Raw genomic sequence first — 25,069 nt, forward strand, 5'->3', positions numbered from 1 at the left:
TCTCTTACCACCAGCACAGCACGCAACATGACCGAGATCAACGACCTGGCTACTGTGGAAGGAGTTCGGGCATACATCTCCGGTACTCCCTTCGACAGTGGAGACGTGTCGCGCTTGAGCGGGGGTCTCGGGAACTTCACTTACAGGCTGAGCCTGCGCACCCCATACAACGGCCACACGACGGTGATCCTGAAGCATGGAAAGCCGTACGTCCCGGGGATGGAGGACATGGCATTCTCGCTGGAACGACAGGTGAACCGACTCACCCGAACCGACAAGCTCAGACTCACTGACGCTTCATGACAGGTCTACGAAGTCACCGCGCTGCGCCAGATCCGCGCCACGCTCCCGCCCGACCCGCCCGTCAGCGTCCCCGAAGTGCTTCGCTTCGACGAAAATGCGCACGTCATTATCATGAGCGACTGCGGCGCCCACGGCCTCTCCCTCAAGCAGGCCCTCATCGCCGGAGCGCTCCCACCCGCGGCGGCACGCCGGGTGGGCCACGCCCTCGGCGGGTTCCTCGCGCGCTTCCACGCGCGCGGCAAGGAGGACAGCGGGGCCACAGTGTTCTTTGGGCGGAACGAGGAGGGGAAGAGGCTGTCGGCGCTGGTCACGTATGGCAGGCTCGTGTCGACGCTCACCGGGGGCGCACCGCCTGTGCTGGCGGACCCGCCGCTGGAGGTGAGCCAGGGCGAGCTCGCGAGGATCGCGGAGGTGGCGGGGGAGACGGAGCGGGCGATGCTGGAGACGACGGAGACGGTCGTCATGGGCGATTTCTGGCCGGGCAACGTGCTCGTCTCGCTGGCGGAGGCGGGTGACGCGTCGGGAGGAGTGGCGGTGGAGAGTGTGTCTGTGATTGACTGGGAGATGGCGAAGACGGGGCTGGCGGGACTGGACATCGGGCAGTTCGTCGCGGAGCTGCATGTCATCTGCGAGTTCAAGCCGGACGGGAGGGAGGCGGCGTCGAACGTGATAGACGCGTTCTTACGTGCGTATAGGGAGGGTGCGGGTGCGGGTGCGAACCTGGGTGTGGCGAGAAGAGCGCTGACACATGTTGGGGCACATCTTGTGGCGTGGACGCCGGTCGTAGGTTGGGAGGGGAGGGAGAAAGTGAGAGAGGTAGTCAAGCAGGGCGTGGACTTACTCGTCGAGGGGAGTGAGGGGACAGAAGAGTACATGAAGGGCTCTATACTGGGACCGCTGCTTGGATGAACGAGCGGACTCACCGTTGTCACCGGTCCAGAGATATCTGCCTGCGGACCTCAGCCACCAGTCGAGGGATACACCGGTAAGTAGTCTGTGCGAGAATATGACATGTTACAGTAGATCTAGTCAACGCTGACCAAAGAGGGCGTGCTCTATTGCCCTACCGTAGTCATTGGCTCCGTGTGTCCATAGCCTGAACCAGAGCGGCGCCATAACGAGGCCGCACGCGCAACCTGCTATGACCTGTGGTAAAGTATGATGGCCGAGCCATATGCGGGAGACGACGATGGTCACAGCCCAGGGTATCGAAATGAGGATTGGCAGGACCCGAGTGAGCGGGCTTGACGGTAGTGAGCGATGTATGGGGAGGTTTAGACAGGCAAGTGCGATGTAGGTCGCGAAGAACGTGATGGTGGCGGAGTGCGTGCTGGGCATGCTAGATTTGACAGGGGAAGTTGATGAACGTTCGCTCGGGGTTGGAGAGTACACCCACCCGTATGATTTCTTGTGCTTGCCACGTATGACCTGGACCGGGCGGGGCTGGCGTATGCAACGCTTGATGACCTTGACAGACATTGAGCAGAGCACGGCGCCGGCGGCGAAGTAGGCGACGCCTGCTGAGCGGGTGTAGAGGACGAAGCAGGCGGTGATGCCCGTGACGACCGTATGGGTCTATGCCGGATGCTTTGGTGAGTGACCACGTCGGCTGAGGAAGGGAGCGCGTGCTCGCCTTGTCAAGGAAGCGAAGACCATATGTCTTGAGTGTGTTCTCTCGAGGTTCCGCCATGGGCGTAGGAGGAGGCGAGAGACGGCCAGGGCGGGCTGGTGGTGGCACGCAGGCAGACTGAGACGCGAGCGACGCGGCCCGATGGATCTGAGGCGATCGCTGCGGGTGGCGCGTGGAAGAAGGCCTGAGAGGACAGCAGCTGTCGGCCTACTCAGCTACTGCGAGCCGCTCTCGACGTGCGGTGTACCATTTCGTAACACCTTCTTTTCCGCTCATCTACCCAGCGCGCCAGGCGTGCCCACCCTCTCTCTTTTCCCCGTCTGACCACCATGCGCCTCTCCGTCGGACGTCTAACGCGGGCCGTTGTCGCTCTCCTTCTCCCCACCGCCCTCGTCCACGCTACCGCCGTCCGCCGCGCGTCCACCTGCAATGGCCACTCAGAGGTATGTCCCCGTTCGACGCGTCGACGACCCTGTCTCACGTACGTAGCTATGCGACCGCTCCTTCGGCAACGTCACCTTCGTCGGAGCGCACGACTCGTACGCTGTCTCGAGCATAAATCGTGTGTGAAGCCAGTCGATTTCCTGCACACAGGCTAACTGTCTTGTCAGCTGCCGCGAACCAGGATGTCAACGGTGCGCTAGTCGGGCGTCCGTGAGTCGATTGATGATTGACAGGCCTGTCCATCAGTCACACAACAGCTCGAGGATGGTATCCGGATGCTACAGATGCAGACACACAACGAGAGCGGCACAATCCAACTCTGTCACACATCATGCGTATGCTCTACTCCCCAAGGACCGACGGCCGTGCATGCTGACCGTCCATTGACCATAGCTGCTTCTCAATGGCGGTACTCTACAAACCTACTTGCAGAGCGGTACGTGGCTCGATGCTCACTCAGAGAACTGGATGATGAGATCATAATGATATAGTGAAGAGCTGGATGGATAGCAACCCCAACGAAGGTCAGAACAACAGCTGCCTATTTCTTGTCGAGTCTCACGCCGCAGCCCTTAGTCGTATCTCTTCTCATTGTGAACTCTTATGACAACTTCTCGCCGGCCCAATACGACACGGTTTTCAAGGCAGTCGGCCTCGACACACTGGCTTACTCGCCGACATCAGCGAGCTTGACCTACACCAACTGGCCGACTCTTGGAGACCTCATCGACAATGGTAAACGCCTGGTTGTGTTCTTGACCACTCAAGCCGACTACACAAGTGTCCCGTATCTGATCGACGGTACGTTCCGTATTGCGAGATGATCGTTGAACCTGGTATTGATTCTGTGCTCCAGAGTTCAGCAACGTTTGGGAGACCGCATACGACTTGACGACGACGACGTTCGACTGCAACGTGAACCGGACATCGGGTAACTCCCAGGAACAGATGTACCTCATCAACCATTTCTTGGATGACGAATACCTCGGGGTCCTGGTTCCTGACAAGTCAGACGCTGACAAGACAAATGCCGCCAGTGGTACGGGATCGCTGGGCGCGCAGGTCACGGAGTGTGCTGCGCAGTACAGCAGAAACCCCAACTTCATGCTCGTGGATGTAAGTCTCGCGTTCTGGCTCTGACGGAACGGGTGTTGATCGTCCGTCAATGACAGTTCTACGAATATGGCGGCGGCTCCGTGTTCGAAGTCGCTGCAACCGCGAACGGTGTCACCTATACCCCCTCCAACATTGCCACCCCTGTATCCAGCGGTGCGAGTAGCACCAGCACTTCCTCGAGCTCGAGCAATGCTGGTGCCATCGGCTTCCACGTCACCACAATGCACCTGTCTGCCGTTGCTGCAGTCGCGGGCGGGTTGCTATTCGGCGCTTTGAACATCGTGTAACCGTGCTAATAGTGCTCAGCTAAGATCCAGGGGGATCTCTCATATCGACATGGACTATTTACGCATTTCATATTCGGACGCGTTCCATTAATGCATTTACTGGACACCTCCACACAAATTCATGCTGCTGCATGTAGCGTTCATCTCGTACATTCTAACGACAAACTAAGTTTGTTGCTGCAGTCTGTAGCTCGATTCATCACACATATTTCCCTTCTCCATGTCGTCCCAGGGCCAGTGCGTCATGATCTCCGCACGTTCCTCCTCCGACGTAGCCTCCGTCAACGCCTCTTCCTTTGTCTGCTTGCAGAGCGCCACGGCCTCCTCGTGAGTTAGTATGTGTGAGGAGGAGGAGGAGGAGGAGGAGAGGGGGACCCGCACGTGACATGTGTGACCGAATGTGACATTGATCCAAGGGGCGGGGTCGGGACGCTGTGGCCGTGAACGGATCTGCACTCTGTGCAGCCACCAGGGGCCGCTCTCGGGCCACACTCGACTCGCCGCCTCTGCAGCAATGAGTTTCCAGAGCTTCCGACTGCAGCCTCTCGCACCGCAGACACCCGACAAGGCGTCCGACGCAGAGTCCTCCCTGTCCCAGGCGCTGGGTGCCCGCACAGACCAACCACAGCAGCCACTGCCGAACGCGAATGCGACCCCGAAGAAGGCCCCGTATGGCTCAGGTGACGCGGACGATGGGTATACGCTCTTGTTCCCGACGATGGCGGCGTTCCAGGAGTGGCGGCAGCGAGAGGAGGAGACGAAGATGATCGAGTTCGTGAAGGGCGACACGCACGGGAGCAAGGCCGTCCCGCCGCGGTTCAAGGACCACACGAAGCTCGTGTGCGCGCGGCACTCGCGCAGCGGGCGCAAGAAGTACGTGAAGAAATATCCGGACAGGGTGAGGAAGGTGCCGAGCAGAAAGGTGCGTGGTTGGATGAGTGTGCGGGCGGGGGGAGGCTCAGTGTCAGAATGGATAAGGTAGCTCGAGGGGATTGGCTGTCCGGCGTCGATTAGCTACAAGACGTACTTTGACACGCCTGAAGTCAGGGCGATGTGTGAGTGGGCGTTGCGTTGTGCCGCGCTGTTCCTTTGTCCTGACACCAGCTTGCAGACATCGAGGAACACTCCCATGAGATCGGACTGGCTAACTTGCCCTTCACGAAACGGGGACGGAGGCAGCAAGCAGAGCACGCCCGCTCAAGAGCACGAAACGGGGACGGCACGGACGGGGGCGCGTCCTCTAGCAGCCCACCTGCCGCCCCTGCCAACCTGCAGCCCACAAACGCAGTCGCCGGCCCATCCTCCGCCTCCACGCCGCCCGACCACGCACCACCCCCACCCCAGCCACCAGCAGGGCCGCTCTCCCACCCCTCCTTCCAATCTGCGATATCCATGCCCGCGCCGATGCACCCCGGGATGCCCCCGCAGGCGCACGACCTCGAGCAAGAGCGCTGGGAGCGGATGAGCGTCCTGTTTGGGAGCATCAGGGATCAGGCGCGGACGTATAGCTATCCGGCAGCGTCGGTGGCGGCGCTGGAGGGCGTACTGATTCGGTTGTACCTCGAGGGCCCTGTGGCTGGACTGCCGCCCCCGCCGCATGCAATAGGCCCCGCCATGGAGGGGGGCATGCCTGGGATAAACGGGATGGGCTGATTTGGGATTCTCGGGGACACTGGTGTGGATCGTAGCCCTATGAATAACTTATTGTTTTCGTTTCTTTGCTCCTCTGGTGTGACTGACATGTAATGATGCACCAGTGTCCGTTGCTCACACTGACGGACTACCCCAAAAGACAGTTACGACATATATATAATCGGTTAATACGATAGCTTCTCAGCTCTGCATACGTGGTCTTTGTATCTAGCTCTGCTCCTACATCTTCCTGCATGGCAGCTTGGATATTCAGTCACATGACTGGCGGTCAGTAAATGCGAGATCTCGATCTGCGCACCCGACGGGTCAAGCCAAGAATTCCTTCCGGTCCTTGTTTAGCCACAGCGAGGTCGTCTGGCCTGCACTCTTCTGTCGTCACCCTCTATATCTCAGTCTTCTCCATCATGTCATCTTTGCGCAATTCGACGCACCGTCGCAACCACAAAGAGCGTTCCCAGCTCACGCACCGCGCAAAATTTGGCATACTCGAAAAGCACAAGGACTATGTGCTACGTGCGCGGGACTACCACTCCAAGAAGGACAGGATCACTCGCCTGCGCCAGAGGGCAGCGGAACGCAACAAGGATGAGTTTTACTTTGCGATGAACAGACAGCAGACGAGGGTGCGTCGTTAATGGTCCTGGTTGGCGATGGCTTTGCTGAAGTGTTCGCGTGCTTCAGGGGGGCGTGCATATGCAGAGTAGAGGGAATGAGGCGCTCCCAGTGGATATTGTGAAGGTGTTGAAATCACAGGATGAGAATTATCTGCGGACGATGCGGACGGCAGGGCTGAAGGTGACTATGGCAAGGATCTCGACCCGGATGTCCTAGTACTCATGGCTTTGCTGCAGAAAATTGAGAAGCTCAAGAACCAGCTGACTGCCCTTGCGGACTTGCTCAAGCGGAACCCTACCGCCGAAGAGGAGGGAGACGCTGAGGACCTGAATGAGGAGGAGCTTGGGGCCTTGAGGGAAGCAGGAATTCTTGCGGCACCATCTGGAAAGCGACGGAAGTCGACCGGAGGCACTAGGAAGAATCATATTCTCTTTGCGGAGAGCGCGGAGGAGGGTGAGTTCAAGTAGTCCTTCGTTTGCGCTTTTACTCAAAAATACCAGCTCGAGAATATGCTTCTGCGCCTCACAAGCAACAACAGAAAGAGGATGACGTCCACATGGATGACGCCTCAGAGGATGTAGACCTCGGATGGAAAGCTCCTCAAGAGGATGTCGCGAGCAAGAAGAAGCGCAGAAAATCTGTAGCGAAGGACGCCAAGGCAGATGAGGTCGCAGAGGAAGAGCGCAGGCAGGCTGCGGCAGTATGTCTTGGCCCTCTGCTTACGTCCGGCTCGTTCTGATTATCTTCTTAGGAGCACCGAACACGATTACTCAAGGAGCTCTCAGCACGTCTGTTCCGAGACCGGCAGTTGCGATACGCGGAGAGGGAGCTCGAGATGCAGAAGCTTATTATGGGGAAGGGAACGGCGCGGAAGCTCCGGGGAGTCGAGCAGGTCGAGGATGATGATGACGACGACGATGCGGACGACGACGACATGAGTGAGCGACGGCCCAAGAAGGTAGACGAGAAGACGTGGAAGCCGAGGGTGTACAAGTGGAGGGTTGAGCGCAAGAAGTGAGCCATGCACTGTATATCTTGACAAGATGATGGGATTGCTTCCTTGGAGGTTAATATTGTGCTGAGTGTACATGAATGTCCCATGATCATGCCTTCACGACTGCAACAAAGGTAAGCAAATAACATAACAGCAAGTCGACTATGCTTGTACGATACATCAGCAGTTCCTGCAACGAGCGATACAGAAGACGAACAAATACAAATAGGTACTAGGTCAAGCAGATCTTATACAATCACTTCTTCTACCGAACCTACAACGTGTCATGACTGCACCATTCCTCTTGTTCGACGTCTCATGAACTCAACCATCCAAGATGTTAGTCAGCGAAAGGATCAGCGAAAGGATCCTCTTGTTCTTGTGCAGCCACGGGCTTCTTGTGGTATCCCTCGGCGTTGGTCGATGCGGCCGCGTACCCTCGTGCGCGGGAGGACGTAGAAGCGCGGTTGGGAGTCTCCTCGTCAGAAGGCACGTAGTCGCTATAATCAGAAAGCGAGCCGCGATGACCATAGTTGTCACTCTCGTCGGAAGACGTACGACGGGCAGCCGACGGACGAATGGGCGGTGGGAGGCTGCTATCCCTCTGCGTCAGCTAGTGCTGACTTGTAGGCGTTGGCAAATACGCACCCCTGTTCGGCGCCCAGAGGCCCGAAACTCAGATCCTGCAAGTCACGAACGTAGGATTGGCCCACGTCCGGGTTGCCCCTGATAGCGATGTTCGAGCCTGACCGCCCGAGTGAACGCTGCACAGCAGCGCGTTGCTTCTCTTGCAGCCTGCCGAGCTCCGAGTCCTTGATCTTGACTGCGGCAAGACCTTCCTGCACGTTCTGGACGTCTTGTTCTGTCACGACGGGTTTCGAGAGCTACGGATACTTGAGCTTAGAAGTTCATGAGGCAGTGTGGGGAGGACGTACAGTATCGTACATCTCGATTGCAGCAATAATTCGATCATTTGCCTCGATGAGCGTACCGATCATGTCTTCGTTCTCCACGAGCTACGTCTGCCGCTTTAGAATCACTGAACATGCGTTTAGTGAGCGAGACCTCTCACCTGGATGTATCTCACAATCTGCTTCCTAGCAATCTTCGCCTTGCCGAGGCACTCCTGTACTCGCTCGTTACTCTGGACACTGTCGGTCTCCGTGTTGACGAGCTAGCCCGGGGTCAGATTTGACCTGTCTACGACCAATGTCTATGCGCACCGTAATAGCATTGACCAAGTTGATCGATGCTTGGGACGCTCCGGCAATGGCAGTCAGGACCTGCGGCTTCTCCTGCAAATACTGTCAGTCTGACACAGTTGCATGGCTTTTGCTATGCGCACCTCTTCGAAATTGAACGGCTTCCTCTTCACCCCTCGTCGTCTCGCTTCTTCCTCCTGCTTTCGCTTAGCCTTCTCCAGGGCCTTGTCCTGCTTAGCCTTCAGCTTTTCCTCTTCCCTCTTGCGTTTCTCATCCCTCTCCCTCTCCCTCTTCTCTTCCATCTCTCGTTCCCTCCGTTCCCTGTCCAATCTTCTCTGCCGCTCCTCAGCCTCATACTCAGGGCCGTAGCCTGCGAAGTCCGAGCCGTACGTCGCAGAGGAACGCTTCGGCGCTCGCTGTCCGGGCAAGTTGACACCACATGTCTTGTAGAGATTCGCGACATAGTGCATCGACGAGTCGTCCTTGAACTGTGCATGCCATGATAGCAGGACCATGGATAGTTTCTTCTTAACTTTGGGGTCCGTCGTAGGTTCGGCGGCGAGCATCTTGAGCGCGTCTACGAGCTGGGAGTCCGCGAACGATGCTGGTGCGATAGTTGGTTTCAACGTTACATCGAGGAAGGGTTGGTATCACGTACTCTGGAATTTGTCCCCGCCATTCTCAACGAGTGCCTTCAGGATCTATGAAGATGAAATGAGTGCACGCGCCACAGGACAGGACTTCTTGACTGACGACCAGAGCACGGTATTGCTGATGTGCGTTCCCGTGCTTCAGCTTCTTCCTTATTGCTCTAGATGCTTCGGTCGGTCTATCCGTACCTAAGCAATGCACCAAACGAACGGAACAACCAAAGAATGCGTACCCTGTAGCCTGGATGTTGATCGAATCGACCAGTTCCGGTATGCTACTCGGTAGTCAATCCACTAGCTCCGCGAGACTGCTGGAGCATATCGCACCCATCGTATGCTTCGTCGTCATAGTTGGTCGAAGTAAGGATCTCCACCCAATCCGTGATAGAAGACTGGGAAAGGATGCATTGGAGAAGAGACCCGGTAGGGGTGGCGAGAACGTACGTGCGGCTTCTCTCTGTTGAGAGCGGTATACGCTTGCTTGGCAAGCGCAATGGCGGACATGATGACGAAGAGGGAGAGAGATGGAGGGCGAGAACAGGCTGCGGGAAGCTAACCAAGGCACCGAACGGAGCTACGCAGGAGCTAATTACTGCGTGCGGCCATGATAACCAGATTCCTCCGCCCAATCATGCGCCCCTGTCGATGATGATGCTCTGCTGCAGTGCAGGCCACATGCACCCATCTCGCTAGCCGCTAGTCGAACGGCAATATCTGTCTCTCCATTGCCGGTCATACTTGCGCCATTTGACAAGCTCAAACATGAACGGTCTGAGGCGCAGCCTTGTGTTTCAGTGCACTGGCCACTTTGCCTACCTCTTTGGAAGCTATCAGCTACTACACGTTGCTTCGCGAATGTAGATCGCAGTCGACATCCTCGAGAGTTACTCTGCGGTATATTGCGCATAGCTAATGATATTATAATTACATATTGCCATGTCATCACGCAGGAGGGTCACTCGTTCGCCGCTTCTCCCGACACACTTCAAGAAATGGTGATCTTCTTCGGAGCCTGTTCAGGCGTGCTCCTCGGGAAGGTGACCGTCAAGACACCATTCTCCAATGTCGCCTTCACATCCTCGTGCTACAACCATCCGTGATCAGCTACGAGGTACTCGACCAGAAACGCAGCACTCACCTTGATTCCCTGGGGCAGGGGGATAGCACGGCTGAATCTCCCGTAGCGCCGCTCGCGGACGGCATAGCCGTTCTCATCGCGCTCGCTGGACAACTTCGACTCGCCCGAGACGGTGAGCACGTTGTTGTGCACGTCGATGTTGACGTCCTCCTTCTTCAGGCCGGGAAGCTCGAAGGACGCGGTGATCTGGGCGGACTTCTCGTCCTCGTGCACGTCCATCCTGAGGGTGATCATGTCAGCATGCGCAAAAAGGCGAGTTCAGCAGTGAGGCAGACGAACCTAGGGACGAGGGTCTGCGACGCACGCTGCTGGCTGACTTGGTTGTCGCCACTGGCGCGACGCGTGAATGCGTCGTCGAACAGACGGTCGAAGTCCGAGAGCGAGAAGAAGGGGTCGTTAAAGAGACGAGTAAGAGACATTGTGTTATAGCTCAATTGAACGTAGCGATGAATACTTTTGTGCGAGGCCTGTGTTGGCTCCATGAGCCCGTCGACCCGGCTTATATACGTCCTTGCACCAGAGCTCGTGGACGACCCAGTAGCGATCACAACCGTCCAGAGCCAACGGCCGACCAACCGGGCACCGTTTGGTCGGTGCAAGAACTAGCTCGAATGACGTCGAACACCGTCGTGCCGCCTCATAGTTGGTACGGTACGCAAGACGAGACTCCTCCGAAGAGGCTTTGAGTGGCGGAGAACGCAGACCAGGCCACGGGGATGATGACATTGAACAGTCATTGGGTGTATCATCCGTCCCTCTCCTAGCTTCTAGACAAGATCTCACCTTGCCCATGACCGCCTCTTAGCCTGAGGTTTCTGTCGGCATGTAACTAGGCGTGGAAACAGATCGCTCGGGGTCGCCTGGCCTTGACCCATAGAATGGCGCGTGCATATGCCTCATGGGGTCTGGACTTCGTGTGCGATGGGCATACGAAGCCTCCAATATAGCCTTCCGTAACTTCCCAAGAAGGCCACAAACACGGTGTGATTGCCGTATGAGTGAAGACTGAAGGTAATTCGTTGCGCTCGAGAACCGTTTGTACCTAGATGCAAATGCAGCGCAGCAAGGATGAGTAATGTATATCGCATCATTATACTTTAGTAGGATAGCCAGCCGGTGGCTGTCCTTCATACCCATCGCAACATGCTCCCGTCATTCTTGCCTAGCCAGAACGGCCGCAAAGCGACCGGGAGGTCGACTCCCACCACGTTTCCCTGCTCGTCGAACCGGGCACCGTTCTCCAACAGAGCGATGATCAGACGTGGGACAGCCGCCGCCGTGCCATTGAGTGTGTGCGCGAACACGTTGGACACTGGTCGTTCTGTTGCGTTATCAGACGCTTCAGTGGAAGGGGGCGGTTTTGATGCACGATAACGGATGTGTAGACGGCGAGCTTGATAGTCGGTGCAGTTCGACGTGGACGAGATCTCTCCCCAGCTACCGCGACCTGGCATCCACGCTTCCATGTCGTACTTCCGATACGCGCTAGCACCCAGTTCTTCTGTGGGCATGTCGAGGACTCTGCAGTAATGAACAGCTTAGCGGTCAGCCGCAGCAGTGGTACGAACCAGACTCACCGGAAGGAGAGGCCCAAACCCTCAACAATCTCCACTTGCAATCGCCTCATCTCCTCCATCATCTCCTCGCTCGACTCCTGAGTGCAAACCGCAAACAGCTCGAGTTTCGTGAATTGATGGACCCTGTATAGGCCCCTCGCGTCCGCACCTCTTGCACCGGCTTCCGCCCGAAACGCGTGTCCCAGACCGACCACCTTCCGTGGCAGATCGTCTGAGGTGAATATCTTGTTCGCGAACAGACCTGCGAGGGGTATCTCCGCCGTGCCTACAAGGACCAACTCTGGATGTGGTTTTGCAGATCCATCGGTGGCAGCTACCGTCGGAGCGATGTGGTACGTCTGCGATATGTTTTGGTCGCGAGGCTGGAAGCCGCAGCGGGCAGCGATGTCAGGGCGAACGACATCGGGTGTCGTCACTGGGGTGAAGCCGTGCTTGATGGCTAGGCTAAGTGCGTAGTTGACGAGCGCAAGCTCGAGGAGGGCGCCCTCGTTCAGGAGATAGTACCACGAATTCCCCGTCACTGTCGCCGCCGCTTCTAGGTCCAGTAGGTTGAGCGCACGACCAACTGAGACATGATCCCTTGAGGGCGACGCGGGCAGGGGTGTGGTTCCATGTTGGGCTATAACTTTTGCGTCAGACTCTGGCCCAATGGGGACGTCTGGGTGGGTGTCATTCGGGATGGCCAAGGCAAGCGGCAGAAGTCGACTTTGTACGTCCTTGAGCCTACTTTCCAGGTCCGCAATCTCTGCCTTTAGGTTCCTCGCCACATCCAGCAAGGCCTGTTTACTCTCGGGCTGGGACGCGCTCGCTCGAATGCGGTCACCGATGGTGGATTGGGAATGCCGCTTAGCGGAGATGTCTCGCGAGAGCTGCGTCTGTTCTTCATATAGGCGAGCTACGTTCCTCAAGGCCCCGACGGGTAGTAGTGCCTTGCGATTGAATGCATTGTGAGACTTGAACTCGACATTTTCAGCAAGATTCCGGTAGTCGAGTCGTGGCTTTGGAAGTTCACTTGAGCTCGGCTCCGCCTGCGACGAGAGCTTTCGAGCCCGAGAGCCTGGAGGCAGACATGATGACCAGATGCAAAGAAGAATGCAGGCATACTCACAAGTGCGAATGAGGCTGCGGGGTCGTAGCCACCGTGAAGGTGGCGGTCGTGGCATGGCGCGAATTATGCCGACGATCGGGAACGCCCGCACCGTGGCCATTTCAGCCACCAGCGCGTTTGTCACGCGTTCCATCCCACGACGCGTCTTCATCCACTTCTCCATCCCCGCCCCTTCCTACGCGCCTTCCGCCATGGCTTCTTCAGCAGCAAAGGGAAAGGCACCCGCCAACGGCACCGCAGTAGACACTCCCTATGAACTTCCCTGGGTGGAAAAGTATCGACCAAAGCTTTTGGATGACATCGTCGGGAATGGCGAGACCATCGAGCGTCTCAAGGTCATAGCGAAGGACGGGAACATGCCACATATCATTATCTCGGTGCGTACGGTATATCAACTGCACTCAACTGAAAAGCTGAGTACTGTGAACAGGGGATGCCTGGTATAGGGAAGACGACAAGCATTCATTGTCTAGCTCACCAACTTCTCGGGGATGCATATAAGGAAGGCGTCTTGGAGCTCAACGCATCTGATGAAAGGTGAGCTTATATCTCTGATCCAAGTGCGAAGTCTCATTGTTGTTACCAGAGGTATCGATGTCGTCCGTAATAAAATCAAAGCCTTCGCTCAGAAGAAGGTTACGCTCCCGTCGGGGAGACACAAGATCGTTATCCTGGATGAGGCGGACAGGTGAGCGGTGTTACAGTCTCAATGTAGCATCTGAACTGACATGAACATGCAGCATGACACCAGGTGCTCAACAAGCACTGCGACGAACGATGGAGATCTACGCGAACACAACGCGATTCGCTCTGGCATGCAACATGTCGAACAAAATCATCGAACCTATACAAAGTCGATGTGCTATTCTGCGCTACGCAAAGTTGAAGGATACGGAGATTCTGAAGCGTCTGCTGGAAATTTGCGACATGGAGAAGGTCAAGTACAACGACGATGGTCTCACCGCGCTCATCTTCACCTCGGAAGGCGACATGCGACAAGCGATCAATAACCTCCAATCCACGCACTCTGGGTTCGGCTTCATCTCTGGTGACAATGTCTTCAAAGTGTGCGACCAACCGCATCCAATCATCGTGCAAAGTATCATTCGCGCGTGCCTCAAGAGCGATATCGACGGTGCAATGCAGAAGCTGACCGAGCTGTGGGACCAGGGCTACAGCGCTGTCGACATTGTCGTCACGATCTTCAGAGTGGTGAAGACGTTCGACGAGTGAGCATGAGACATGGTTTCGTGCATAGTGGGATGCTGATCCATACCTATCTTAAGAATACCAGAGTACACGAAACTTGAATACATCAAGGTATGTAGGGCGGTATTTCTCCGTTCCCTGAGCTCATAGCCCACCGTCAGGAAATTGGCTTCACACATATGCGGATATTGGAGGGTGTCGGCACGCTCATCCAACTAGGTGGCCTTATGGCACGCTTGTGCAAAATGTGAGTTCTTGGCCATCTCATGTCGGATTCCAATGCTTACACACATCCAGGAATCTGAAGCCTGAGCTGTTCAAAATATAGGGCAGGGACGACGGCCTGTACATGTATTTCTGTGCATCCTTATATTCCACCTACATCACCACTTGTGCATCGCAACACGTTCTCCGCATCTCGCATATGTGTGCCATACACGTACCCGGCCTTACAGTACACCTCAGGCACGAGCGAGTAGTTTTGCCTCCGCATTGGATCGTTCTTACTCGCTTTCCATTCTCGGGGTGTGGTGTACTAAGCGCCCCCGATCGACGGTCAGTCAGCAGCTCGATCGCGACAAAATCGCTGCACCTCGACCTCGCCCCGGAGTCTGACTCACGCTCAGATGTCCTAGCTTTCACTCAACGACGTCCACCATGGCCTCGCCGGAGGATACCCCCGTCGGACGACGGCTGCAGCTCGTCAAGCACATCATCATCGTCTGTTCTGGCAAGGGCGGAGTCGGCAAGTCCTCCGTCTCGACTCAGCTTGCGCTCTGCCTTCGTGCCACTTCGCCTACGGCTCGCGTTGGGATACTGGATGTCGACCTCACGGGGCCGTCGATACCGCGGATGCTCGGCTTGGATAGCCACCCGGTGCACCAAAGCAGCGATGGGTGGGTGCCTGTCTACGCGGATGGGAGTGAGGCGCGGTTGTCGTGCATGAGTGTGGGGTTCCTGCTGAAGCGGAAAGAGGACTCGGTGGTGTGGCGAGGGCCGAAGAAGAATGCAATGATCCGCCAGTTTCTCAGCGACGTGCGGTGGGGAGAGCTCGACTATCTGGTGATCGATACGCCCCCTGGTATGTCGGCACCATCTACCCCGGTCTGCCACAAGCCTGATCGCCCTTGCAGGCACGTCTGACGAGCACCTTTCGCTAGTCGAACATATGGCTCCTGTCCGCTCGCGTATCTCAGCAGTCATCGTGACGACCCCGCAGGCGGTCGCGCTTCTGGACGCGATGAAGTGCCTCTCCTTCACACGCGCAACGTCCATCCCTGTCTTGGGGCTCGTCGAGAACATGAGCGGGTACGTCTGTCCGTGCTGTGGCGAGATCACCAACGTCTTCTCCACCGAAGGCGGCGAGGAGATGGCGCGGCGCGAAGGGCTGCAATTCCTGGGAAGCCTCCCCGTCGACACTGAGCTCGTGTCGCTACTGGACGCCGCAGAGCCTGACGATCAGGCGTCCAATGCCGTGCTTGCCGAGGGTGGAAGCCCACATTCTTTCCGCCTGCTCGAACTGTATGAAAAGACGTCCACCGCTCCCTTATTCAGGGCCATTGTAGAGAGGATCATGAATGGGTTGTCGGCGGCGGAAAGCCGGGAGTGACACTTGATATCATCGATGGCACTAGGTGTGTCCGCTTTTGATTCGCATCGTTTCGTTCCACTGACTTCACGCATAGCTAATCAGACAGACTGAATGTAGCCTTAACCATCCTGCACTGTATTTCATCCGGACGAACACTTTGTTCACTGCTGTGAACATCGCGAATCCATTCCACTACTCGGCTTCCGACGTCATCTGTGACGGTAAGTGTTACGTGTGGGTACTGAGGATTCCCGTCGGAAGCAGTGGGATGAACGACGCGTGTCGACACCAGTGTCTTCTCGCTATGGTCAAGTCGCTGCACTAGCGCACACGTCGCTCGCTCGCATTAGCAACCGACCAATTACTGGGTCGTCGGACAAGGAGACATCTCAACAACCACTGATTTTCTCGCGAACATCCTCCGCTCTGTCGGAGGCTGTCTCGACCCCGGGCCCCGTCACTACCACCGTTACGGGGTTGTTGGACACGATATGCTCGATGTGCGCAGCGGCAGTCTCAGGGTTGCTGCGCTGTCGTCGACGAGTTGTCGACAGGGGATCAGTGGTATGATTGGATTACGCCCCAGAAGCGGTCTCCTTGACAGTGATACTGAAGCTCAGACATATTTCATGTGGCAGATGGAAGTGGAAACGCGCAGGAGGCTCGGCGCTGGTCAGGGTTGCCAGAGGCCACTGGCAGTGTATAATATTATCATGGCGGACGTAGCCAGGGCTCCGTGGAAATTGTCTGAATGCCAGCGAGGGATACACACGTATAGCCCGGATGTTGGTGGCTGCATGGAAGACAATGTTGAGAAGTGTGATCGAGCTTCTTGCAACGAGGCCCTCGGACGATCCGCCGCAACGTTGCCGAGGCTGCCGTGCACGGGCTGACCCTCACGCTCCTCACTCGGCGCGGATAATGGTGGGCACGTTGGTGGGTAGGTTCGATACCACTCGTCGTCCACGAGGAGGTTGGTGGGATGTGGGGATGGTGGGCACAGAGGCCTCGCGGGGGCCACAAGCGCGGAAGATATCGATGGGAGCACTGCCCCTGGGCGGGTGGCGACCACGTTTTGGCCCGAAACGTCAGGGTGACACACGAGACCGGGCGTGTCGTGCGGCGTGGTCGAGGGCGTGTTCGACTAAGTATATTCGGCATTTATCGCGACCTGCAGCCGCAGTGCTCGCTTGATCCCCGCCCTCCGTAGACCGTTCCACCCCCGCTTCGTGCAACGTTCTGCCTCCTCATGACTGCTTAACGGTGAACGTCGAACACTCGACCATTTCTTTACGACTGGCACGACCTATCGATGATCCACGCCCTCTCCGCGCGCCCTGGTACCGGCCAACCATACATATCAGACCCCTTCCCCCAACCTTGTAAGCACCAGGATACGATGAGTCCCCCGTATATGTATTCTTTCGGTGCGTCCTCTGCGGTCTCCACGTCCACATCCTCAGAGCTAACAGCGTTCAAACCACATCAGCTCACGATGAACCGCCCTTGTCCCCGTCTTCCAGCATAAGTGTCCAGGCCACGGGTACGGGCTATGATTCTCCAACCAACATGAGCCGCCCCGCTGTCGCCCACATCCGCCGCCAATCTAGCCGCATCGAAGCTTGGTTGAGCGAGCAGCATCGTATTGTGCACACCATTCCTGACGGCGACCTCACGCCCACCGGGGCGAAGTCCCACCCTTACTATGCGTACCCGCATCCCAGCGCGGTCTCGATGGTGAAGCAGGAGTTGGACGGTCGCCAGACAACCGACAGCTACCTTGTCGTGAACGACGCCTCCCGCTTGTCGCGCAACGCGTCCGCGGTGTGTACCCTATCACGTGATCCCGACGGCGGACCCACTGACCGTCTTGCAGGCGTCTGCGCGCTCCCCGAACGAGACACCGCGTCCGTCGCCGCCGTCTACTCCTCGCAAGACGTCCCCCCTGCGCTCGGGTCAGCGCAGGTTCCCGTCACCGTCCCCCCTACGCAACTTCCACCTTTCTTTCGGCGGCAGGCGCCCCTCCATCTCCTCCGAAATCTCGGCAGGTCAGGGATCGGCGCCTTCCTTAGCGTCTGCACGTACGAAAGGCGAGTCTAGCGCTGCACATACATACACCTCGGGCTTGTCGACATCGCACGCGCCCTCGCGGTCCGAACGCACGGATACACGTTCTTCTGAACATGCGTCTTCCTGGCTTAAATCACCGCCCACATGGAAGTTCAAGCGACCCTCCGTAATGGAACCCGTCGCCCCAGTCATGGAAGGACCGGGCGACGAACCCCCGTCTCGCCCCAGTCTGTCATCGACCGTGACACGCTCGTCTGCCACGTCGAATGCTGGCACGACGTCCCTTGAGACGCCGAGCACGCAGCGGAAGTTGCCCTTTGGTTCTGTCCACGCACAGTCTCCCTCTGTTCTTACTGGCTCCTCTCCTTCTCTCTGGTCACTGCCTACCGACGCATCCCATATGAACGACCCGCCAGACTCTATGAAGGTCATCGCTCGCGATCGCGATAAGACCAACAGCATCCGGATACCCCTCTCCCTCAGGATACCATCTGCGAACACGCCCAGTTTTGGCAGCGTGTCCACTGCGATTGCGAGCCCGAGGCACAAACGCAAACGGAAACTGATTGTCAGTGGTATCCCCCGTGGGGATGAAAAGCGATATGAAGCTGTCAAGAAGTGGTGCGAGGTCAGTCCAAACATTTCAGGGTGACGCGCATCGCATATTGACAGTTTGCATCAGTCATTTGGCGAGGTTAATGCCATCTCGCGCGAGCCCAATGGAAATCTGCACGTCGACTTCCGGAAAGCCGAGGTAGCTGAAACTGTACGTCGCCATTGTGCTTCACCCATGCATGCCACTCACGAGTTGTTCGAATGCCAGGTCTGTCGATTGCAAGCCCGGGTCTACATCAAGGGTGTAGGCAGTGTCTGCTTATCCTACTTCACGGGCAAGAAGCCCTGAGTCATTTGTGAATGGTACGCCGCTCTCGTTCGACCCTGCAGAAACGACATCTGATGCATAGCACATAGTGTACCGCTTAGTTCCTTGCTGTCGAACACTACTGTCCATTTGCTAGTCCCAGTTACGTCCCTAATCGACGCATCTCATGCCTCATGACCCCGACATGCCACATCTGCCCACCGCACTGTACATCTGTACATCGATATGTTACATATCTGTCCCATACCCTGGCGCTGCGCCGCCGCGTTCACTGTACATTGCTCATCTTGGTCATCAGCTCGGACACTTGTGCATACCCATCGACCCCGATCCTACTCACCCTCGTTCTCGTAGACACGGCCGCGCGCGGCTCGTGTTGTGCATACATGTATCCGTACGAGCATACTCCGAATGTTGCGCCATAGACGTCCTTCCCTTCAATCCACTTCGTCTGGGTATCTGGTTCTACATCCATGTTCCTTCTGCGTGATCGTTGCAAAGCCCAAGTTGGTATCATCAAGGGGACTTACGCATCGGTGGTCTCGGTCAAGAGCACAGCAAGTGAGTAGGACACATTCCGCGGAGTCTTGACACTCTGACATGCCATATCCACAGATTTTGCATATGCATCGTCTGTGATAGATTGCGTATGCGGTACACTACGCTTGGCATCGATCGCACACACCAGCTATCTAGGTCCCTCCAGAACGTTTTCTGCCTCGGAGTGCCCACCCAGAACGGCAAAATAGAGACGTGGTGTACAACATCGATGTGGTGCACATGCCAGATGCCCCTTTGCGAGTCCTCGTGCTGGGTCGCCGTCCCTCGGTCGCCGTGAGGCATGTCCGCCTTGCTTCGGCTATCGTCCAGAGAATACGTGCTGTACCTGAACTTCGTCTCGCTGAAGAAGAGGCGGTCATCCGGACTCGTGTTGCGGAAGTGATTTTCATAACCGAACGCTACCTGCGGTCGAACGGGTGCCACTGCGAGAAGACGGGGACTGCGCCGTCGTTCTCCGTGAACGCGCTTTCGTCGCGTTTCTTCTGGCCGAGTCCCCCGGTAATTGTGCTCGTGGTGTCCTGCTGTAAAGGGCGCAGCAAGGGTGCATTGCTACTCATTGCCCACGACGACAAGTTCATGACCGGCTTGACAAACAGGTGCCGTAATGGGATACACGGTGAGCCTTGGTTTTGCTCTTCGATCTGAGATTGAGGTTCAGTGTAATGGTTCCGCTGAGCTTGCTTGCCATTCGAGCGACGTAGCTCTTGTATAACAGTATGTCCCTGGATTGACTGAGCCAGATACGCCAGAACATGGGCTCATCTCGCGAGCATGTATCCAGGTGATACTCGCCGGACTGCCGGTGCGTTCCTCGCGTCCTCATCGAGAAGATATGCAAGCTGCATGCCGCGGAACTGCGCCGATACTAGCGGGGGAGGCTAAGTGCTACCACTAATCGCCATGAGCGACCAGTACCTGGTACCTATTACTCGCATTCACAGACATAATCATAACGGGATCGCTCCAACGAATCCGGTCTTCAGCTTCAGCAGCCATTGCAACTTCAAGATCGCTGGTCCGCCCTGCTCGACATCTAGTCGGTGAGTGAAGTCGGCTGGACATCGATCATCTCGTCACTTACCATTGAGTGACCAAAAAATGGAGTGACTCCTCCTCCTTGGATCACTCTGGATATATTTCCCTGCTAACCATCCAATATTCTTGATCACCCTCGCTGAGCGTGATTTAGTGGTGCTTGCCTATTAGCTGCCCATCACTATGCTTCATTCTCGAATGCTACAGTACAACTGCGAGGCGCCATACTAGATGTACAGCCTACCGAAAGGCAAGTGTACTGAGTCCGAACAGGCACCCGGCCTGGCCTTGATGCATACCGTACGAAACACCATTATACATACGACCGACCACTCATCGACCATCTTAGATTCCTAGGTACGCTGATGGGGAAACGGGCTGCCATATGCATGGTCCCGTCGATGATGACGTCTAGGAGACGGAACACCAGCGTTACGATGCATGTGCCGCATAGCAGGGAAAGGGACGGGATAACCGCCGTCGAACGATGGCATACTACTGAGAGACGCAGCAGGCGGCAAGAACAACGGTCCGCGGTGGTACGACGATGCGCCCTGCGTGGACATATCGTGCGAGGCGGGACTTGGTGTCCAGGCTTTTTGCAAGTAGGGCTGCGAGTTCTGGGTATGCGATGGCTCCGTATGCTGCATGGAGTTGGAATAAGGGACGAAGGGATATTGCGTGTGCTGGGGCCACGTTGATGCGTGCGGCGGGTGCGTAGTACCATGGCCAGGTGGTTGGTTCTGTTCCGTGCTCGACATATACTGGTGAAGGGCTTCGGGCTGATAGACGGGTATGAGCATGCCATGTTGTCCCTGTATGAAACCTGTCGGTCGTAGCGGAGGCTGCTGGTTTGCATGTGATGGATGGGGCTGAGTCGAATGCGTTGATGCGTGTTCGTTGTGCTGCGGAACGGTTGGGTACGACATGTAAGGAATCATTGGCTAAGAACGATGTCAGTCGGATCGTGGCCCCAATCGAGGGCAGTGATCACGTACCCTCTGCGCATCGTTCGCTGTGGACCATACATGTTGGGATACCGTTGAACTTGAAACGTCTGAAACCCCGTGTTGAGGCTGCTGAGAATGCGAAGGAGCCACTGGCATAGCTGCTGTGTACGCTGGGATGGGCATGAATGGGACTGGGTACGGATAAGGCGGAGGATATGCATGAACCCAGGGAGGCGCAAAGTAGCCAACGCTCGGCAGAGCGAATGGCTGTACCGCGCCGGCTATGGAGGCAGATGGGCCTACAGAGCTCACGGAAGTGGAGGGCGTAGCGGCCGTCTGTCGCCATTGTTGATCATAAGCAGGCGCAGGTGTAGACAATGTAACCCTAGTCGTCGTTGAGGAGAGCGAAGACGCAAATGATTCTGAAGATCGTTCGTCGGCCCGAGAACCCATCTGGGGAAACTGTTCCGAGCCGGTCGATTGCCTAGCCGGAGACGCGAGAACGGCATGCGTCGTGAGACTGGGCCCGGAGGGCTGCTGAAATACGAATCCAGCAGATGACTTTGAGGCTGGACTTCGCGCACTGGTACCATCACGAACCGGAGGCATTTCTTGCCATCCACTTGCGCGAAGCGGCGACGGGTTCAAGCCCGGTGTTGAACTACCTCTGCTGAGCGGTTGCCGCCATGGACTAGTACGCTGACGAGGATTATGGTCACGCAATTGGACGCGTATCTGCCGGCCATAGTGGACGCGATTATGCTGCACGAAGGGTTGTTAGATCAATGACGTAGCTCGCCTAGGGGACGCTGACCTCCTCCTGTACCGCCGTCGCGGCGGCCCCTGTCTCAGTAAACTTGATGAATGCGAACGCAGACTTCTTACTGGCTACGCACAATGGATGAGATCGTACGACAAGTTGGGAACGCGGCAAAGACTTACGTGGACGGACAATATGTATGTTCTCGATCCGTCCATATGTCGCGAATATGGCTCTCAGGTGTGTTTCGTCCCATGCGTCGTCATTGTATACGTCTAGTCCTCCGACAAATATCGTGGTCGGGTCGACGTGAGGTTTGTCATCAGCGGACCAGTCGTGGTTGTGGCTGGCGAGTGACGGTCTCCCTGGCGTACTCATACGTTCAAAGTTATGCTGTCGGTCTTCGCCGTTACCAGTGGAATGCATTGAAGCAGCTTCGCCGTCATGTACGCTCGACAGGATTGGGACTCGACCTGACCTCGGGGTGCGAGTGGTGGGGTAACGATCCGGAGATGTGATGGCGCCCACATCGGCTGCGCACTTTAGACCCGGCTCTTTCATAGCAGCAGAGTCTGAACATGAAAGCGGAGAAGCATCAATCGGAACGCCTGAGTGTGCGCGCGATCTGGCTGGCGTGGACGAAGGATTGACGGCAAGAGAGGATGCAGGCGACGCTGTTATTGCAGGACTGCTTGATGAACCGTGTCCCCTGGGAGGCAGCCGAGTAGCGGTCCATGAAGAACGTGAGCTCTCGGCACGCCTTCTGACACGACCGCCTGTCTCCCGGATGTCGAGCGGAGGGAAATCGGAATCACTCCATTTCAGGTTCTCCGGGTACGCAAGATCGTCGTGATTGTTGTATGAACCAGACATCTGCACAAATGCGTCTGGGTCTGGACGGTGGGAAGGGGTTCGTGCAGCAGACCACGGACGAGTTGGCGGCAGGGTACCGTCCGCAGAAGAGATGGTGTAGGTCCTTGTGCGCGCCTGTCTCGACGCATCGGCCTGACAATAGGAGCTCTCCGCGGATAGCTCTCGATGCGGGGTCGGTGTCGGGCCTTCAAAGGATTGTAGCTGTGATTGTACACGAGAGACGTAGGAGAGACGAGTATGAGGGTTGAGTGAGGGACTAGGACTCCTTGGATACGTATTCCTCACGAAAGGTGGATCAGCATGATGCGCCCAGCTGATGTTCAGGAACGCGACGCGACGCAATGTCTAGGACATGAAGGGCGAATCAAGCCATCAGATACGAACGTGACATGCACCAGATCTGGCTTACCATGAGTGCATTGACACAGTCGTCTCGATGTTCCCATTTGACTTCCCACACATTCTGGTCCATGCTTGCGGAACGTGGCCCATTGTGCGGGCGAGGGAACGATGGCTGTGTCCCTACAAGACCAGCACCTTGATTATGCCCTATGTGACATCGTGAATCACCGGATGAACATGACGATCCAATTACTCACCAGACGCCAAGGGGACATGCGTCGCAAAACGTTCAATAGCGCCGAATGAGACCACGAGCTGACGAATGTTCTAACGGAGGTCAATCTACGTCAACGAGGGCATCACACGAAATAAGATGGCATTACAACCTCAAGGTCGAACTGCAAGGGACTAATTAACACACCGCCGCCACTGAAAGGCGACGTCTCGGTATTGTCGGCCTTGTGTGGCATAGTAGCTTTGTAATGACGCGCCTCATCGTCGTAGACGATCTCGAGGAACCTGAAAGAGGCTTTTATTCGGTATGTTGAAGGGAGGACATCTTGCAGGACGTACTTCGAGCTGCTCGCCTGGTATATCCTCATAGCCTTAGGCAAAGCGTCGTCCGTACCGTCCTCAACCAGTTGCTTTGATAGATCATGGCTGGGAACGTCAATGCGCTTGGTGGGCAGCCTGAAAGAAGAACGGGTAATGAGCGTAATGAACGGTGCGCATGTCCGCGCGCGGTCGATTGTCAGTAGATCGATCGGAGAGGCATACAATTGGATACTCCAACTGGATACTCGTGCGCCATAGGGAGGACTTACCGATAAGAGATGAGCAGCGCCCTCGTAGCCCGCGCAGGTTCGTATCGCAATATCCTACCGAGGAACGGGCGAGGCGGGAGCGTCCGAAGAGTCTCCATAAGCCGAGCCGCTGCGGCTGCATCCTGTACAAATGCATATAGGCGTCAATGAAGCGCATACAGTCAACACGCCCTCTGTGCACAGCTCACCTGACATTGTACGAATGCACATGTTCCATTTTTGTGAGGGTCGCGTACGACTTTGACGCTTTTCACCTCAGTGTGCTGGGAGAGATGTTCACGGAGTAACCGCGTCAATTCTGGGATGTCGACTGTGGATGGCAAACTGCAAATGGATTAGTAGGGACGACCACCTCGACGGATAATGTGTTGCTACCTGCCGACGAATACATTTGCATCATGTGGTATTTTCTCGGGCTGAGGATGTACGAAGCGAGTCTGTGGAGTGGCCGGCTCTTGATCTGGGGTACTTGCGGAGGTGATTTCTGCTGAGGCGGGACGACTGACAGGCGTTGATACGGGCGTTGGGAATGCTCGTTTTTGCGGCGATGTGGGTGGCGAAGGGCCCAGGCTATCGTAGCGCGTACCCCATGCGCGCTCTCTGAGCGGAGGCTTGGAATGCATGAGGCAGGACGAGGGACTTCGTCGGGGGAGGATTCAAGACGTTCCCCGTCGTAAACGAGGCTGGCGGGGGATTAAGAAGCAGAGGCGAGGTGACTCGTGAAGTGCAGAAAGGGCGGCCAAAATACAACGGCCAGAAGGTGGGGACGGGCAGACACGTCAAACATGCCGTGTGGGCGCCGACTACGGTAGAGTTCAAGTCAGCGGATGACAGGTCCACCGTACGCGTCACTCCACCGGTTCTTTCCTTGCGTTTGTGTCCGCGAGTGGAGGGCTGCCTTCTCGTACTCTACGGCATCAGCGGTACTCGCATGCAAAGAAAAATATTAATGAAGTTACATCCACATGAACAAAGAGACATCCCTTACCCACGCGTCGCGGCGGATGATGAAGCGGCGATGATTACCGGACTACTGGCGTCGGCATTCACAGTGGCCCACGAGATCGGCGTGCTCAGAACGACGTATCGTGTGGTTCGGAAGAGCTGCCTGAACCACAGCCATTTCTAGATCACATTCCAGACGTGGTCAGCGTCACCAGGGGACATGACGTCTTGCATCAATTATTGATTCCTGTAGGAAGTCCAGGACGGTTATAATTGACGAACTGTCAGCTCCCTGTTCCATCAATCCTC

At 56.5% G+C, this 25,069-nt stretch overlaps 12 protein-coding genes across 12 annotated transcripts; 7 read left to right on the plus strand and 5 right to left on the minus strand.

Annotated features, from left to right (window-relative positions):
* Nucleotides 1–27: 27 nt before the first annotated feature.
* Nucleotides 28–1,212, plus strand: C8Q71DRAFT_858737 (kinase-like domain-containing protein; the record flags this gene model as incomplete). Its single annotated transcript, XM_047927551.1, has 2 exons — nucleotides 28–252; nucleotides 307–1,212. The coding sequence occupies 2 exons, from the start codon at nucleotides 28–30 to the stop codon at nucleotides 1,210–1,212; spliced, it is 1,131 nt and encodes a 376-aa protein (XP_047778279.1).
* Nucleotides 1,213–1,332: 120 nt separating this feature from the next.
* Nucleotides 1,333–1,878, minus strand: C8Q71DRAFT_709222 (phosphatidic acid phosphatase type 2/haloperoxidase; the record flags this gene model as incomplete). The annotated part of the gene is made up of 2 exons (XM_047920670.1): nucleotides 1,333–1,642; nucleotides 1,700–1,878. Coding segments are annotated over 2 exons (489 nt in total), but the record flags the coding sequence as incomplete, so codon positions are not given.
* A 225-nt stretch (nucleotides 1,879–2,103) lies between these two features.
* C8Q71DRAFT_763911 (PLC-like phosphodiesterase) lies at nucleotides 2,104–4,196 on the plus strand. The gene is made up of 9 exons (XM_047924039.1): nucleotides 2,104–2,376; nucleotides 2,423–2,495; nucleotides 2,545–2,568; nucleotides 2,624–2,712; nucleotides 2,771–2,813; nucleotides 2,869–2,901; nucleotides 2,954–3,178; nucleotides 3,234–3,493; nucleotides 3,550–4,196. Exons 1-9 carry the CDS (start codon nucleotides 2,263–2,265, stop codon nucleotides 3,778–3,780), a joined length of 1,092 nt encoding a protein of 363 aa, XP_047778281.1. The 5' UTR covers nucleotides 2,104–2,262; the 3' UTR covers nucleotides 3,781–4,196.
* A 15-nt stretch (nucleotides 4,197–4,211) lies between these two features.
* On the plus strand, nucleotides 4,212–5,670 carry C8Q71DRAFT_101733 (uncharacterized protein). The gene is made up of 3 exons (XM_047916263.1): nucleotides 4,212–4,702; nucleotides 4,763–4,835; nucleotides 4,892–5,670. Exons 1-3 carry the CDS (start codon nucleotides 4,295–4,297, stop codon nucleotides 5,431–5,433), a joined length of 1,023 nt encoding a protein of 340 aa, XP_047778282.1. The 5' UTR covers nucleotides 4,212–4,294; the 3' UTR covers nucleotides 5,434–5,670.
* A 167-nt stretch (nucleotides 5,671–5,837) lies between these two features.
* On the plus strand, nucleotides 5,838–7,066 carry C8Q71DRAFT_724466 (small-subunit processome; the record flags this gene model as incomplete). The annotated part of the gene is made up of 5 exons (XM_047921637.1): nucleotides 5,838–6,056; nucleotides 6,115–6,228; nucleotides 6,285–6,501; nucleotides 6,549–6,748; nucleotides 6,800–7,066. 5 exons carry the CDS (start codon nucleotides 5,838–5,840, stop codon nucleotides 7,064–7,066), a joined length of 1,017 nt encoding a protein of 338 aa, XP_047778283.1.
* Nucleotides 7,067–7,382: 316 nt separating this feature from the next.
* On the minus strand, nucleotides 7,383–9,398 carry C8Q71DRAFT_858740 (uncharacterized protein; the record flags this gene model as incomplete). Its single annotated transcript, XM_047927552.1, has 11 exons — nucleotides 7,383–7,635; nucleotides 7,691–7,926; nucleotides 7,978–8,058; nucleotides 8,115–8,216; nucleotides 8,266–8,337; nucleotides 8,388–8,848; nucleotides 8,903–8,945; nucleotides 8,998–9,073; nucleotides 9,128–9,169; nucleotides 9,222–9,286; nucleotides 9,339–9,398. 11 exons carry the CDS (start codon nucleotides 9,396–9,398, stop codon nucleotides 7,383–7,385), a joined length of 1,491 nt encoding a protein of 496 aa, XP_047778284.1.
* Nucleotides 9,399–9,733: 335 nt separating this feature from the next.
* On the minus strand, nucleotides 9,734–10,503 carry C8Q71DRAFT_763929 (HSP20-like chaperone). The gene is made up of 3 exons (XM_047924040.1): nucleotides 10,312–10,503; nucleotides 10,033–10,252; nucleotides 9,734–9,978 (listed from the first exon to the last, which is right to left on the minus strand). Exons 1-3 carry the CDS (start codon nucleotides 10,449–10,451, stop codon nucleotides 9,880–9,882), a joined length of 459 nt encoding a protein of 152 aa, XP_047778285.1. The 5' UTR covers nucleotides 10,452–10,503; the 3' UTR covers nucleotides 9,734–9,879.
* A 656-nt stretch (nucleotides 10,504–11,159) lies between these two features.
* On the minus strand, nucleotides 11,160–12,772 carry C8Q71DRAFT_709699 (seryl-tRNA synthetase; the record flags this gene model as incomplete). Its single annotated transcript, XM_047920700.1, has 2 exons — nucleotides 11,160–11,553; nucleotides 11,610–12,772. The coding sequence occupies 2 exons, from the start codon at nucleotides 12,770–12,772 to the stop codon at nucleotides 11,160–11,162; spliced, it is 1,557 nt and encodes a 518-aa protein (XP_047778286.1).
* Nucleotides 12,773–12,908: 136 nt separating this feature from the next.
* C8Q71DRAFT_870293 (P-loop containing nucleoside triphosphate hydrolase protein) lies at nucleotides 12,909–14,369 on the plus strand (the record flags this gene model as incomplete). The annotated part of the gene is made up of 7 exons (XM_047928326.1): nucleotides 12,909–13,094; nucleotides 13,148–13,254; nucleotides 13,304–13,405; nucleotides 13,458–13,946; nucleotides 14,004–14,037; nucleotides 14,088–14,173; nucleotides 14,224–14,369. The coding sequence occupies 7 exons, from the start codon at nucleotides 12,909–12,911 to the stop codon at nucleotides 14,252–14,254; spliced, it is 1,035 nt and encodes a 344-aa protein (XP_047778287.1). The 3' UTR covers nucleotides 14,255–14,369.
* Nucleotides 14,370–14,419: 50 nt separating this feature from the next.
* On the plus strand, nucleotides 14,420–15,797 carry C8Q71DRAFT_102763 (P-loop containing nucleoside triphosphate hydrolase protein). Its single transcript, XM_047916266.1, has 3 exons — nucleotides 14,420–15,007; nucleotides 15,060–15,560; nucleotides 15,612–15,797. The coding sequence occupies exons 1-2, from the start codon at nucleotides 14,584–14,586 to the stop codon at nucleotides 15,533–15,535; spliced, it is 900 nt and encodes a 299-aa protein (XP_047778288.1). The 5' UTR covers nucleotides 14,420–14,583; the 3' UTR covers nucleotides 15,536–15,560; nucleotides 15,612–15,797.
* A 1,289-nt stretch (nucleotides 15,798–17,086) lies between these two features.
* On the plus strand, nucleotides 17,087–18,491 carry C8Q71DRAFT_858745 (uncharacterized protein; the record flags this gene model as incomplete). Its single annotated transcript, XM_047927553.1, has 4 exons — nucleotides 17,087–17,341; nucleotides 17,394–18,215; nucleotides 18,270–18,353; nucleotides 18,411–18,491. 4 exons carry the CDS (start codon nucleotides 17,087–17,089, stop codon nucleotides 18,489–18,491), a joined length of 1,242 nt encoding a protein of 413 aa, XP_047778289.1.
* Nucleotides 18,492–20,073: 1,582 nt separating this feature from the next.
* Nucleotides 20,074–24,647, minus strand: C8Q71DRAFT_908297 (uncharacterized protein). The gene is made up of 12 exons (XM_047928988.1): nucleotides 24,191–24,647; nucleotides 24,004–24,139; nucleotides 23,816–23,937; nucleotides 23,565–23,681; nucleotides 23,378–23,510; nucleotides 23,249–23,318; nucleotides 23,059–23,198; nucleotides 21,959–22,994; nucleotides 21,831–21,904; nucleotides 21,065–21,778; nucleotides 20,424–21,010; nucleotides 20,074–20,316 (listed from the first exon to the last, which is right to left on the minus strand). Exons 1-12 carry the CDS (start codon nucleotides 24,436–24,438, stop codon nucleotides 20,307–20,309), a joined length of 3,387 nt encoding a protein of 1,128 aa, XP_047778290.1. The 5' UTR covers nucleotides 24,439–24,647; the 3' UTR covers nucleotides 20,074–20,306.
* Between the last annotated feature and the right edge of the window lie 422 nt (nucleotides 24,648–25,069).

The sequence above is a fragment of the Rhodofomes roseus genome (assembly GCF_022264815.1).
Source record: "Rhodofomes roseus strain CIRM-BRFM 1785 chromosome Unknown C8Q71scaffold_12, whole genome shotgun sequence".
NCBI classification, from domain to species: Eukaryota; Fungi; Basidiomycota; class Agaricomycetes; order Polyporales; family Fomitopsidaceae; genus Rhodofomes; species Rhodofomes roseus.